This window comes from Otolemur garnettii, unplaced genomic scaffold (genome assembly GCF_000181295.1).
Source record: "Otolemur garnettii isolate 467f Iridium unplaced genomic scaffold, OtoGar3 scaffold00236, whole genome shotgun sequence".
NCBI classification, from domain to species: Eukaryota; Metazoa; Chordata; class Mammalia; order Primates; family Galagidae; genus Otolemur; species Otolemur garnettii.
The window spans coordinates 1884983-1897806 of record NW_003852631.1 but is presented as its reverse complement, the minus strand read 5'-3'; the positions used below and the strand labels follow the sequence as shown (position 1 = coordinate 1897806).

At 39.7% G+C, this 12824-nt stretch overlaps 1 protein-coding gene across 2 annotated transcripts in view; it reads right to left on the bottom strand.

The window, feature by feature from the left end:
• The window catches only part of ANKUB1 (ankyrin repeat and ubiquitin domain containing 1), a 28941-nt gene extending 20557 nt beyond the window's left edge, over positions 1-8384 (bottom strand). Inside the window, exons 1-2 of one of the 2 annotated variants that reach the window (XM_012812971.2) lie at positions 7845-8384; positions 5995-6138 (exon numbers count right to left, since the gene is read on the bottom strand). In XM_012812971.2, coding sequence (XP_012668425.2) covers positions 5995-6138; positions 7845-7934 — 234 coding nt within the window. In that variant the 5' untranslated portion in view covers positions 7935-8384. The remainder of the gene's footprint in view (positions 1-5994; positions 6139-7844) is intronic. The other variant, XM_023508272.1, reaches the window with a different exon arrangement.
• Positions 8385-12824: the final 4440 nt, after the last annotated feature.

Sequence of the window (12824 nt, the reverse complement as noted above, 5' to 3'; positions counted from 1 at the left end):
GGTGCCGAGCCCACTGCACTATTTAACTCTACACATCCATCACTTTCATAAACCTTGTTTTGGTGGAAAAACCCATTTTACATTCTGATAAGTCACTCTAGTTGGAAACACTTCTTCATGTTGGTTGTATGAAGACAGAGAAGATGGAAGCCAATTAATCCCAAATTAATAACAATTTACTAACCTACCTTATGCCCATGAGAGAAGGCATCTCTCTACTTCTCTCTCTGTAGTTACTCATCCCCAACTATTCTGAATCAGAAGACTGGTCAGTTAGACTCCAGGATGTCAGATTGCATTAAATAAACAATACCATAGACAAATCATTACTGGACACATATAAAATTAGATTTTTCTCTTTATAAACCAACTAAGAAACAAACCAACTCCTCATAGTGGGAGATAAACCTGGTGTCTTACTTTTCAATAGAAACAAATACATTCTATTTCATGGGAATAATTTCACTTTTGTCTTCAAGTTCTGCTTTTTTATATTTTGAAGTTTTGTAGCACCAAATAATCAGAAACTTGCCTCAACTACTACTATTCCAGACTGAACATTAAGAGGAAATAATATTTGTTTTTTTTTAACTGAATGAATTCTAGTTGAAATGTCTTCATAAACTTCTCTCATGTGATATTCTGGAGAGTTATATTTCAAGCCTGGGACACTGAATTGAAATACGTTTCTCCACCAAATTCTCCTCATACTTTTTGTTATGGCTCATCTTAGAAAAGATGGTTATCTTTTTTAGATATGGGTTTTTATTTGTAAATTATACATTTTTAAGAAAGATGTTTATTCATGATTTTCTGTATATATTCAAAATGTAAAATCACATGTTTCTCCTAGATTTGGGGGTTTATACACAAATAGAGCCTTTTTATACACAAAAAGTGAAAAGCTAAAATGTATATCATTGTGGGCTCAGCACCGTAGCACAGTGGTTATGGTGCCAGCCACACACACTGAGGGTGGTGGGTTCCAACCTGGCCCGGGCCAGCTAAACAACAATGACAGCTGCAACAAAAAATAGGCAGGTGTTGTGGTAGACGCCCGGATACTTGGGAGGCTGAGGCAAGAGAATCACTTAAGCCAAGAGTTGGAGGTTGCTGTGAGCTGTGATGCCTTGGCACTCTACCAAGGATAACATAGTGAGACTCTGTCTCAAAAAAAAACAACTGTATATCATTGTGAATCAATTTGAATTGATTTAATTAATTTAATCCTTTAATATAGTATAAACTTTAACTGATTTAATTAATTTAATCCTTCAATAAAGTATAAATGTTTCCAAATTATCCGATAGCCATCTGCTGCATGAATTTGCAGTTTACCCAGTATCTTACCATAAAACAGCTTTTTATAACATTCCAAGGATAGCAGAAGGGATTAACTGTGTTTTGACCCCAGCCCTTGGTTGGTACAAGTCTGCTTATGGAAGGAGGCAGGGAAAACAGAAGGAATCAGGTGGTTGCCCCCTCTGCAGGAGGGCATGGGCTTGTGACAAGGGGCTCCCAAGCAGTCCTGCTCATCCATATCCACTTGAAATTAGGAGCTAGTAAGGCAGAGAAGCAGCAGACACAGGGAATCCTCCTGACAGTGGCATTTCTGAACCATTGCTGGCCTGGCCGCAGTATGTCCAGTGCCCACTTGGAGGGCTCAGTGGTGGCTATAGCGTGATCTCCCTACTATTATAGAAGTGAGACTCTATCTCAAAATAAAATAAAATGTATGTAAGGGCAGACAATTTCTGTCTTTAGTGTCTTTTTCTCTTTTCATATAAGCAAAATCTTTTTTTTTTTTTGAGACAGATCCTCAAGCTATCATCCTGGGTAGAATGCCATGGCATCATAGCTCACAGCAACCTCCAACTCCTAGGCTTAGGTGATTCTCTTGCCTTAGCCTCCCAAGTAGCTGCGACTACAGGCACCCGCCACAATGCCCGGCTATTTTTTGGTTGTAGTTGTCATTGTTTGGCAGGCCTGGGCTGGATTCAAACCTGCCAGCTCTGGTGTATGTGGCTGGTGCCTTAGCCGCCTGAGCTACCGGTGCTGAGCCTATAAGCAAAATCTTATAATCACTCACAAAACTATAAACACTATAAAGAAGCCTAGTACTTTGGATTTATTTCATGGCACATAACATATACTTGTACCTTCGTAAAAAGAAAAAAAGCTAACTTTCCAAGTTTTTGGTTCATGTCACATTATTTCTAAGTTGCACCAAAATTAAGAAACTCTAGCTTTCCTAGATTCTCAGAAGATAGAACTAAGTGGCACAAAGTAACATATTTAAAAACAGCTAAGTAGGAAACGCACTATTTAACTTCATATATGTGAAGTCTGGCAATTAAGTTAAGTGAGCTCATCCTAGAAAAAGTGCTACATGCCTCATTACTGAAAATCACCACGGTCACCTTCAAAAAGAACTCCTGGGAAGCAGTTTCACCAGCATCAGCACCTAGTTCACCCTTTAAAGCACTTTTTCTGCGTTGGCACCCATGGTTCAGTGGTTAGGGTGCCAGCCACATGCACCGAGGCTGGTGGGTTCAAACCCAGCCAGGGCCTGCTAAACAACAATGATAACAACAACAAGAACAAAACAAAACAAAAAATAGCCAGGCATTGTGTTGTGAGCCTGTAGTCCCAGCTACTGGGAGGCTGAAGCAAGAGAATCGCTTAATCCCAAGAGTTTGAAGTCGCTGGAAGCTGTGACACCACAGCACTCTACTGAGGGCAACATAGTGAGACTTTGTCTGAAAAAAAAAAGCACTTTTTCTATGATGAGTTTGTAAACTTAATCATCAGATCTTGTACAATGACAGCTTTGATGATCATTCCAGAAAGAGTCCCGTTTGAAGGGTGGACTAGTGCTGGTGTCAGTGCATAGCTTCCCAAGGAGAGTACTTAAAAGGTAACCGCAGTGATATTCAGCAGTGATGTATGTAGTGCTTTTTCTAGGATAAGTTCACGAATTTAACTGCCATGCCTGGTGTGTGTGTTTATGTAATTATGTAATAAAACAATAACAAGGCTTAGAAAGCAGTCTCTGAGACACATCATACACTGAGTACCTGAGACACGTTATACACATCATACAAAGCTGGTATGATGGCATTCTTTGAGACATGGGTATTTTCACCAAGTATCTTTTTGTTGTTGTTATTCTAAGCTCATTTGGACTGTTCCACACATACAGTAAACAGTGTGCACTGTAAGGGGCCTGTTTTATCACCTAACTCAATAAGAACTAAGGAAGGAAAGCAATATTTAGGTAACTCTCTTCCTTCAGTTTAAAGGTGTATTTTCCATCCCAAAGTTAGGGATAGAAATTCAGTTATATTTACTGAATTTCACTGAATTTACTGAATTCACTACAGAGTGAAGAGTGAGATTAGTAGATTTCATGGAACTTGAGAGTTTTTGATTAAACGCTGGGTGTTGGCCAGTCTTATGACTCATAGCTATAGTCTGCCCTGGCTCTCTTAAATAAACTCTTTATCTCTATATTCTATTCATGTCATTAGCACTTTAGAACTCCAGGAAGGGTTAGCGTTCACTACAAAGCTTGTATCACTGTAATATATGATATTTTATTGGTAGAATTTATGAAATACTTTTCTAAGTTAAACTATGAACACAGATTGTGTCTGGGGAGAGAACCTGGGGACCAGTGTCGTTTGAATTGAGAAACTTGTGAATGCAATACCTAGTCAAAAATAAACAAAGTTTTAAAATTCTAAATAATAAAAATTAAATCAGTCCTTAGTTAAATAAAAGTATCCTATTTATGCTCTCATCACACTTTATATACATCTCTGAGTAGCCATAAAATCCTTCAGCTAGCTCACATGTTAGTCTTGAGCTTATATCACTATCTCTAAGCAAGCAAACGATAAAACATTTTGACCTTATTACTGGCATTACAAAATTGTGGGAACTTTTGGGAGGTTGATCCTGTATAATACCAAAACAGTATGTAAATATATTAAAGATATAAAAAGAAGATGTTAAAAAATGACATGGAATTTGGTCTACTTTGAAAAGTATTTATTATACTACCTTTTTCTGAGTATCACAGAGAGAACATTGGAAGAAATCAGAGTTGTTTTTATTTCCTTTTATGATAAGTAGAAATTCTTTAAACATAAAAGTAATGTATAAAATTGCTCATAAAATATGTATAAACATGGCCCTTTTGTTTACATAAATGGGATTATGTGCTGCTTATTTTTCAGTGATTTCCTTTTTCTATTTAGCATTAAATATTGGATAGCATTTCTTTTAAGCATCCATTTAGTCAGTCACTAAAACATATTAAAAGAAAGAGTTAACTTTGACTATCATGAAATTTTTTTTTTTTTTTTTTTTGAGACAGATCCTCAAGCTGTCCCCCTGGGTAGGTTGCTGTGGCATCACAGCTAACAGCAACCTCCAACTCCTGGGCTCAAGCGAGTCTCTCGTCTCAGCCTCCCAAGTAGCTGGGACCACAGGCGCCTGCCACAACACCCAGCTATTTTTTGGTTGCAGCCATCATTGTTGTTTGATGGGCACATACACCCACCTTAGGTGTATGTGGCTGGCGCCTTAGCCAGTTGAGCCACAGGCGCTGAGCCCATGAAAATTTTTTTTATGTTAAATATGAGAAAATTAGTGCCCCATTCAGTGGCATGTGTGTAACTTTACTAAGTTTCTTGAGATTCATGTTTTAATACAGGGAAAAGAACTAGTACAGAATAATACTTCTACCCTAGAGTAGCAGCTTGTAAATTTTAGGGGCCACTCGTGCCTTTAAACAATTGCTGTAAGTCAGGCTGGGTGCAGTGGCTCACACCTGTGATCCTAGCAGTCTGGTAGGCCGAAGTGGGTGGACTGCCTGAGCTCACAGGTTTGAGATCAGCCTGAGCCAGGGCGAGACCTCGCCTCTAAAAATAGCTGGTGTTGTGTGGGGCATCTGTAGTCTCAGCTACTTGAGAGGCTAAGGCAAGAGAATCGCTTAAGTCCAAAGTTTGAGGTTGCTGTGAGCTGTGATGTCATAGCACTCTACTGGGGGCTACAAAGTGAGCCCTCCCCCCAAATTGCTAAAAGTTAAGGTTTTTCTACCCAGAAAATCTCCAGGCACCTAATTCTGTGTATTTTACAATTTTAGGGTTCCAAAAATTTTTTAAGCTCAGCCATGGATCCCAAGTTAGTCACCAATGATTAAAGACACTCCATAAAAGAAAAGAGCTGTCTCCATTGTCTATACACCTACGGCCATCTGGCTGGGTTTAAATGTAGAAACTTCTTCATTCTTATTGTTGCTGAGAATTTCTTCTCTTTCCTCACTCCACTGCCCCTAATCATTGTGGCTCCACTGAAGTGACCAAATCCTCTTCTTCCCACATCAGCAGTCTAGACTGGCCCCCTTGTCCTTGGTCTCATTTTGGTGATCCCTGTGATGGCTGAACGGGGCAGGCAGAAAAGAAGATAGGGGAAGAAGGGAGAGAAGGAGCACACAGGCGGGACCTCTATCCAGTCTCCGTAGCTTCCTTCCCTTTTCCGCACAGAGTATGAGTAAGGCCAGTGATACAAATGGAAGAGAGGAGAAAGCAAAAAGAGCAAACTTCTTCCCTTTTTTTGAGACAGAGTCTCACTTTGTTGCCCTGGGTAGAGTGCTGTGGCATCATAGCTCACAGCAACCTCAAACTCTGGGGCTAAGAGGTCTTCTTGCCTCAGCCTCTTGAGTAGCTGGAACTACCAGCACCCACCACAACATCTGGCTATTTTTAGAGACAGAGATCTTGCTCTTGCCCACGCTGGTCTTGAACTCCTGAGTTCAGGAGATCCACCTGCCTCGGCCTCCCAGAGTGTTAGGATTATAGGTGTGAGCCACTGCGCCTGGCCAGAGAAAACCTCTTTGTAAGTATTGAAATTACTTTGGTTGACTTATCCACCACTTTATTAAAATGAGATAGACATCGTTGGCAAAGTTTATTCTGGTTATCATACCTTAACAAAGCATTTGAGAGTCGAGCAGAAGGATATTCCAACATCAGCAAGACTCCAACTGTCCTTTAGAGCAGCTCCAGCATACATCAGCTCCAGATACCGCCTGCCTTGTTTGTCTTCTGAGAGAGGAATGTGGAAATAATCCTTAAAAATCAATAGCATATTATGAAAACAGTACATTTCTACATTACTACACCAGAAATGTAATCTCTTTCCTGTTACATTGTTTTCCACTGAGCATTATAATTGTTTGGAACAAAGGGAGATGTATTAAATAGGGGTTCTTAACTTCGAGACCTGGCAGTTTATGAATAGAATGTAGATGGGAAAAAAAGCCGCATCTTGATTTTATTAGCTCTAAATGAAATTTGAATCTTCCTTCAATTATGCAGGTAGGCAACAAACTAAAGGAGCACTAGTCAGCTGTACTTGTGACTTTGTCACCCATGGAAATCACAGATATTTTCATGTCACATGCTAGTTGTTGCAAATATCTCAAAATATTATTTATACCAATCTCCCCTTTGAAAGAACATTATTAGATGCACTGCTAGCACTTGTTAATGGGTTAATAAAGAAGCCTACATGTCAGGGTGGCACCTGTGGCTCAAAGGAGTAGGGCACTGGCCCCATATGCCAGAGGTGGTGAGTTCAAACCCAGCCCTGGCCAATAAGAAGGGGGAAAAAAAAGAAGCCTACTTGTCACTATGTCAATTTGCTTTTTAGTATTTGAAAATTGTATTCCAATACAACTGGTTTCTTTTTATCATCTATATTTTATTTTATGCATTTAAAGACATTCTGAGAAGAATCCCATAGTCTTCACCAGGCTTCCAAAGAGACTCATGACATATAAAGGTTAAGATCCCCTGTGTTGCTGGGTGCAGTGGCTCACTCCTGTAATCCTAGCACTTGGGAAGCTAGAGGTGGGTAGATTGTTTGAGCTCACAGGTTTGAGACCAGCCTGAGCCAGAGAAAGACCTCTTCTCTAAAAAAATAGAAGGCTTTGTGGCAGGAGCCTGTAGTCTCAGTTACTCGAGAGGCTGAGGCAAGAGAATGGCTTGAGCTTAGGAGTTCGAGGTTGCTGTGAGCTATGATGCTATAGCACTCTACCGAGGGCGACAAATTAAGATTCTGCCTCCAAAAAAAAGAAGATCTCCTATGTTAGAAGATCTGGATTTTAGTGATCTCAGTGATCTACTGAATATTGTGTAACTATGGTCCAGTAAGTGCTCCTCAGCAAACAGGAATGACCACCGCCAGGTTAGGAACTAACTGATCAGGAACTATTTTGCCTAATTTTTATATGGAAGATACTACACCTAAATTTTGTTTTTTGTTCTGGCTCTGTGATCCTAGGGAAGGTGGTCAGCCTCTCTAAGCTTCTGTTTTCCCTGAACACAATATGAAGTCATAGCTTATAAGTTCTCTGAAGTGCTCTCTGCCTCCAAAATCCTTTTGCTTACTCACCAAAAAAGGCATCTAGCTGATGACTGGCATACTCCACTCACATAGCTTAAAGTTAGTGTCTTGGTTTTTGTCCTTTTACAACAAAGTGCAGTTATATTAGTGGGCCCATGCACAACCCACATGTTCTCTAGAAAGAAGTGAAACTTTTTTTTTTCCAGAGAATTTACTGGCTCAGTTTGCTGAACTGAGTGAACACCTCCAGATTCACCATTACTTCTTCTTATCGATCTGTCGTGTAAGCAAATGATATTTTAAAATAGTTTTAGTTCCCTGTTTGCTGAAAACATATCCAATAATATCTCTACTCCATGTATATTTTAAACTGCACTGCATAGCTAAAATTAATATATAATTTGGTAGCTCAGGAACAAAGCACATACCTTTATCATCAGCTTGACTGCCTCTACAGTTTCATCTGCTGAAACGTCAAACGGTTCAAAAGATCCTTCAAAGGATATGAAAATCCTCATTGTGCAATTCCCTTCTCAAGAAAATAAGACAAAAACTTGTTTCAAAGATCCTGCTGAATAGCTGGAAAAATTTCAAATTACAATTAAGGGCAAAAAATGATGGCCAGAGGCAGCTGTCCTGCCTCAAAGGGAAGCTGAGTGAATGTGAAGAGTCTGGTCCCACAGTACGCCAGTACCGAGCAACACAGACGTGGCTACCTTGGAGGAAATGTTTCTGTGCTGACGACCGTAATCAACAGTCTTCTTGTTCCTACCTCACGCAAACCAGCAAACCCGACAATGGCCGAGGCAAGTGTGAACAAGCTTCAAACATGTAGCACAAAAGTGCTACACAAAACCCACGCGCTTTTGTGATGTGACTGCCATCCACCGACTCTTGAATTTACTCAAGCACAGCTCTCGGAAGAACCCTTAAAAATAGCTCTGTGATTGGAATGCATTAGCGTAGGGTGAAGCAAAAGAAGAGCTGATTTTATTGAATGTGATAATCCTGGAAGTTCTCTGTAAATAACTCCAAGCTGAAGCATTCTGGTTTCCATAACAACTTTGTGTACTTGTTCTCTGGCAGTATTTCTAATCCTGCCATGGGGTGCAGAACAATAGCCACTTGCACCAAGGAGATGAATGTGTAGGCAAATGACTCTGTGGTTTTCTCTTCCCATCTCTGCAGAATAGAATCCGTTGACGAGCAACACAGCATAGTTGGTATTTCTTTTAGGCCTTGCCTTTATGTTATTTAGAATAGTTTACCATTGTTATCTCCTTCAATCCTCCTTAGCGTTGGTGGGAAATATTTCAAAAACCCACTTAATAAATGAGTGAATAGGCTGGGCATGGCGGCATTCACCTATAGCCCCAGCCACTGGGGGGCTAAGGCAGTAGGCTTAGCCAGGCGTCGGCTCTGCAGTGAGCCATGATTGTGCCTATGAGTAGTCTCATTGTACTCCAGACTGGGCAACATAGCAAGACCCTGTCTCTAAAAACATAAGAAATAATTTTAAAAACTAAGTGAAGATATTAAACACCATTACACAAGTTTATATAAAGTGTTCCTTTGGAACTTTATTCTGAGACTCTTCCCTGAAATCCCCCCTATGATACAGCTAGTTTAATGTTATTATATCTGATCATTTACTTATTTATGTAAATATTCTTCCTAAATTCCTCCTGACTAAGGCAGAATCCTCATTTTGCATTTCTTTTTTTTTCTTAAACTATTTAAGGGTTGGATTTTGTATTTGTTCCTATTTTTTTCATATTACAGAAGTACAAATGTTTTGGTAACATAAATTGCTTTTGTATCCTTTGAATCCAATTTATAAGTGTGTCCATCACCCAGATAGTGTGCATTGTTACGATTAGGTGTGAATTTACCCATCTCCTCTCCCCAACCCTGCTTGATTTTCAGTGAGTATAATTTCCATATGTGCATTTAAGTCTTGATTTGATTAGTTATAATTTAATCATGCGTACATGCAGTGTTTGTTTTTCCACTCACGTTATATTTCACTTAGAAGAACCATCTCCACTCTCATCCAGGTTAATGTGAGAGGTATTCGTTTATAATTTCTTGTTATGGCTGATTATGACTCCATGGTATACATATACCACATTTTATTAATTTCCTCATGTATTGAGGGGAACTTGGGTTGTTTCCACATCTTTGCAACCGTGAATTGTGCTGCTATAAACATTCAAGTACAGGTGTATTTTTTATAAAATGTATTTTTCCTCTGGGTAAATACTCAGTAGTGAGATTGCTGGATCAAATGGTAGATCTACTTTTAGTTCCTTGACGTATCCCCGTACTGTTTTCCACTGAGGTTTTAATAATTTGCAGTCCCATGAACAGTGTGTGAGTTTTTCTTTTTTTCCAGCTGCCTTCAGCTTTTGTTGTTGTTGTTGTTGTTGTTGTTTTGAGACAGAGCCTCAAGCTGTCCCCCTGGGTAGAGTGCTGTGGCATCACAGCTCACAGCAACCTCCAACTCTTGGGCTCCAGAGAGTCTCATGCCTCAGCCTCCCAAGTAGCTGGAACCACAGGCACCCACCACAACGCCTGGCTATTTTTTGGTTGCAGCCGTCATTGTTGTTTTGGAGGTCCCAGGCTGGATTCAAACCTGCCACCTTAGGTGTATGTGGCTGGCGCCTTTGCCACCTGAGCCACAGGTGCAGAGCCAGCTTTTGTTGTTTTGAGACTTCTTCTCATCCTCACTGGAGTTAAGTGACATCTCCCTGTGGTTGCATTTATTTCCCTGACAGTTAGAGAACTTGAACATTTTTTCATCTGTTTGTTGGCCATTGGTCTATCTTCACGTCTTTGCCCACTTTTTAGTGGGGTTATTGATCTTTTTTCTTGATGATTTGCTGAGTTCTTTGTAAATGCTGGTTATTAGACCTTTATTGGATATATAGCATGCAAATATTTTCTCCCAGTCTGTAGATTGTCTGTTCACTTGTGATTGTTCCCTTGGTTGTGCAGAAGCCTTTTCATTAGATCAGATCCCATTTATTTATTTTTGTGGTTGCTGTAATTGCTCTTGGGGTTGTCTTCATACATTGTTTTCCTATGCCAGTGTCTATAAGAGTTTCCTCAACATTTTCTTCTTTAATTCTTATTGTTTCATGCCTTAGATTTACATCTGTTATCCATTGTGAATTAATTTTTGTGAGTGGTGAGAAGTGTGGATCCTGTTTCAGTCTTCTCCACATGGCTATCCAATTTTCCCAGCACCCCTTATTGAATAGGGCCTCTTTTCTCCAGCGTATGTTTCTGTCTGCTTTGTCAAAGATCAGATAGCAATGTGAGGATTTTACATCTGGGTTCTCTGTTCAGATCCATTAGTCCATAATTCCGTTCTTTTACCATGCAGTTTTGGTTACTATAGCCTTGTACTATTGCTTGAAGTCTGGTAAATTGATGCCTCCCACACCTTGCATCTCTTTTTATTATTAAAAGCACTTAGCACAACGTGATTATGACAGGTGTTCAATAATGTTAATCTCCTGGCGGATTCTCTTCTGATTCTCAGCCTGAGCTCCAAATGTAAACAATTTGAGAAAAGTGAAAAATGTGGAAAGAGCAAAGGATTTCATTACAAAGCTAACTCTTTTTGTCTCATGTTTTTAAAATATGTTACAACACAATAGTATTTTGTTCAAAGGAAAAAATAATATGCTGTTCCCTTTTGATAGCATATTAATAATGTAGGATGTACTTAATGATCTTTGGTGCCTTGCTAAGACATTACATGTCTCCCCTGCCTCCTGTGGCTGCTATGACTGTCTACTTCTAAAGGCTCACAGCCTCATTGCCTTCCCCAAAGAATTGCCCTCAGTAGATGGAAGCCACTTCACCAGAAAAGTTAGGTACCCCTTTTAATGACCAATTTCTAAGCAACTCCAAAGGCTTGCCCTATTATCTTAAGGGGAATAATTCTGCAAAGGATCCCTGTAAATTAGGCTGTGTCTGGACTTACCTAAAACTGTATCATTTGCTCAGCTCTTTCTCCTTCCCAATCCTGCTTACTCTCTCCTTTACTAGTTTTTTCTTGAAGACGTAGGTCCTCTGACACTGATTTGGACTGAATCTCCACGTCAGGCTCTGCTTTCATGAGAATTTCATCTGTGGCAGAACATCTTAAGAGAAGCTCATCTGCTTTTAATAAATCATAGCCAAGTTATTGCATGTGTATTTTTGTACACTATGGTAAATTTGCCGATTGGAGAAAATGGTGTTGGCTCAAAACGATGTCATTAAGTAGCTGCACCCTCCCCTGAGTAGCCATGTTTCTCATGGGACCTCACTCTCATCATCACAGTGGGATGCACAGGAATCGAACAATCAGAATCCTTTTTCTCTGCACAGAAACTGTCTTTGTGGCTGAAATTTGAACAGGCTGTGGATGAACCATTTTCTTCCCTCAGTGTGACTGAGCAGCAGAGAAAGCTGACCACGAAGAAAGACAGAGACAATAAATGAAAAGGAGCGTAGGCAAGAGAGGGAGAGAGGACACTCCCCTGATTGCTTACTGCCCTTGAGTTTTGTGAGACACCATGTCTTTATATAATAATTTCTCCCTTTTGGTTAAGCACATTCAAGTTGGTTTCTGTTCAAGGTTTCTATGTCTTAAAATCAAAAGAATTCTAACTCATATTTATCTGTCAAGTTTCAACTTCCTTTGGAACAAGATAAAGATGTATATTAGCATAGCAATTGTTATTTTATGTTGTTCTGAAGACATGAGCCAAAAATTTTTGACGAGAAAGTTAAAAATTAGAAAAGAGTAAGTGAAATTATCTGTATCTTGGAAGACATAATGATAAACCCCCCAAATCCTGACTATCAAATTTTTATCACTACCAATAATGAAATAGTTCAGTTAGTGGATGTGTTTAAAATTAATGCACATAAATGAATAATTACTAGAAACAACAGATGTAGGAGACATATGGGCTGGGCGTGGTGGTGCATGCTTGTAATTTCAGGTTTGAGGGAGGCTCACCCGGAAGGTCACTCGAGCCCTGGAGTTGAAGACTTCAGAGCACTATGTCATGCCTGTGAATAGCCACTTCACTCCAATTTGGGCAACTCAGCAAGACCCTGTTTCTAAAATTAAAAAAAAAAAAAAGATCAATAAACTACTTAACAAGAAACATGGAAACATATAAGAGCTGTAGAAAATAAACATAAAGCACAACAAATAAACATAACAATGACTTGAACAAGCGGCCAGGCATACCATAACCTTAGAAGGAAGGTCCCAAATCATTAAAGCCACCAGTTTTTCCTGAGTAAACCTACAAATTAATATTATCTCGGCTTGGCGCCTATGGCTCAAGTGGCTAAGGCGCCAGCAACATACACCTAAGGTGGCGGGTTCGAATCCAGCC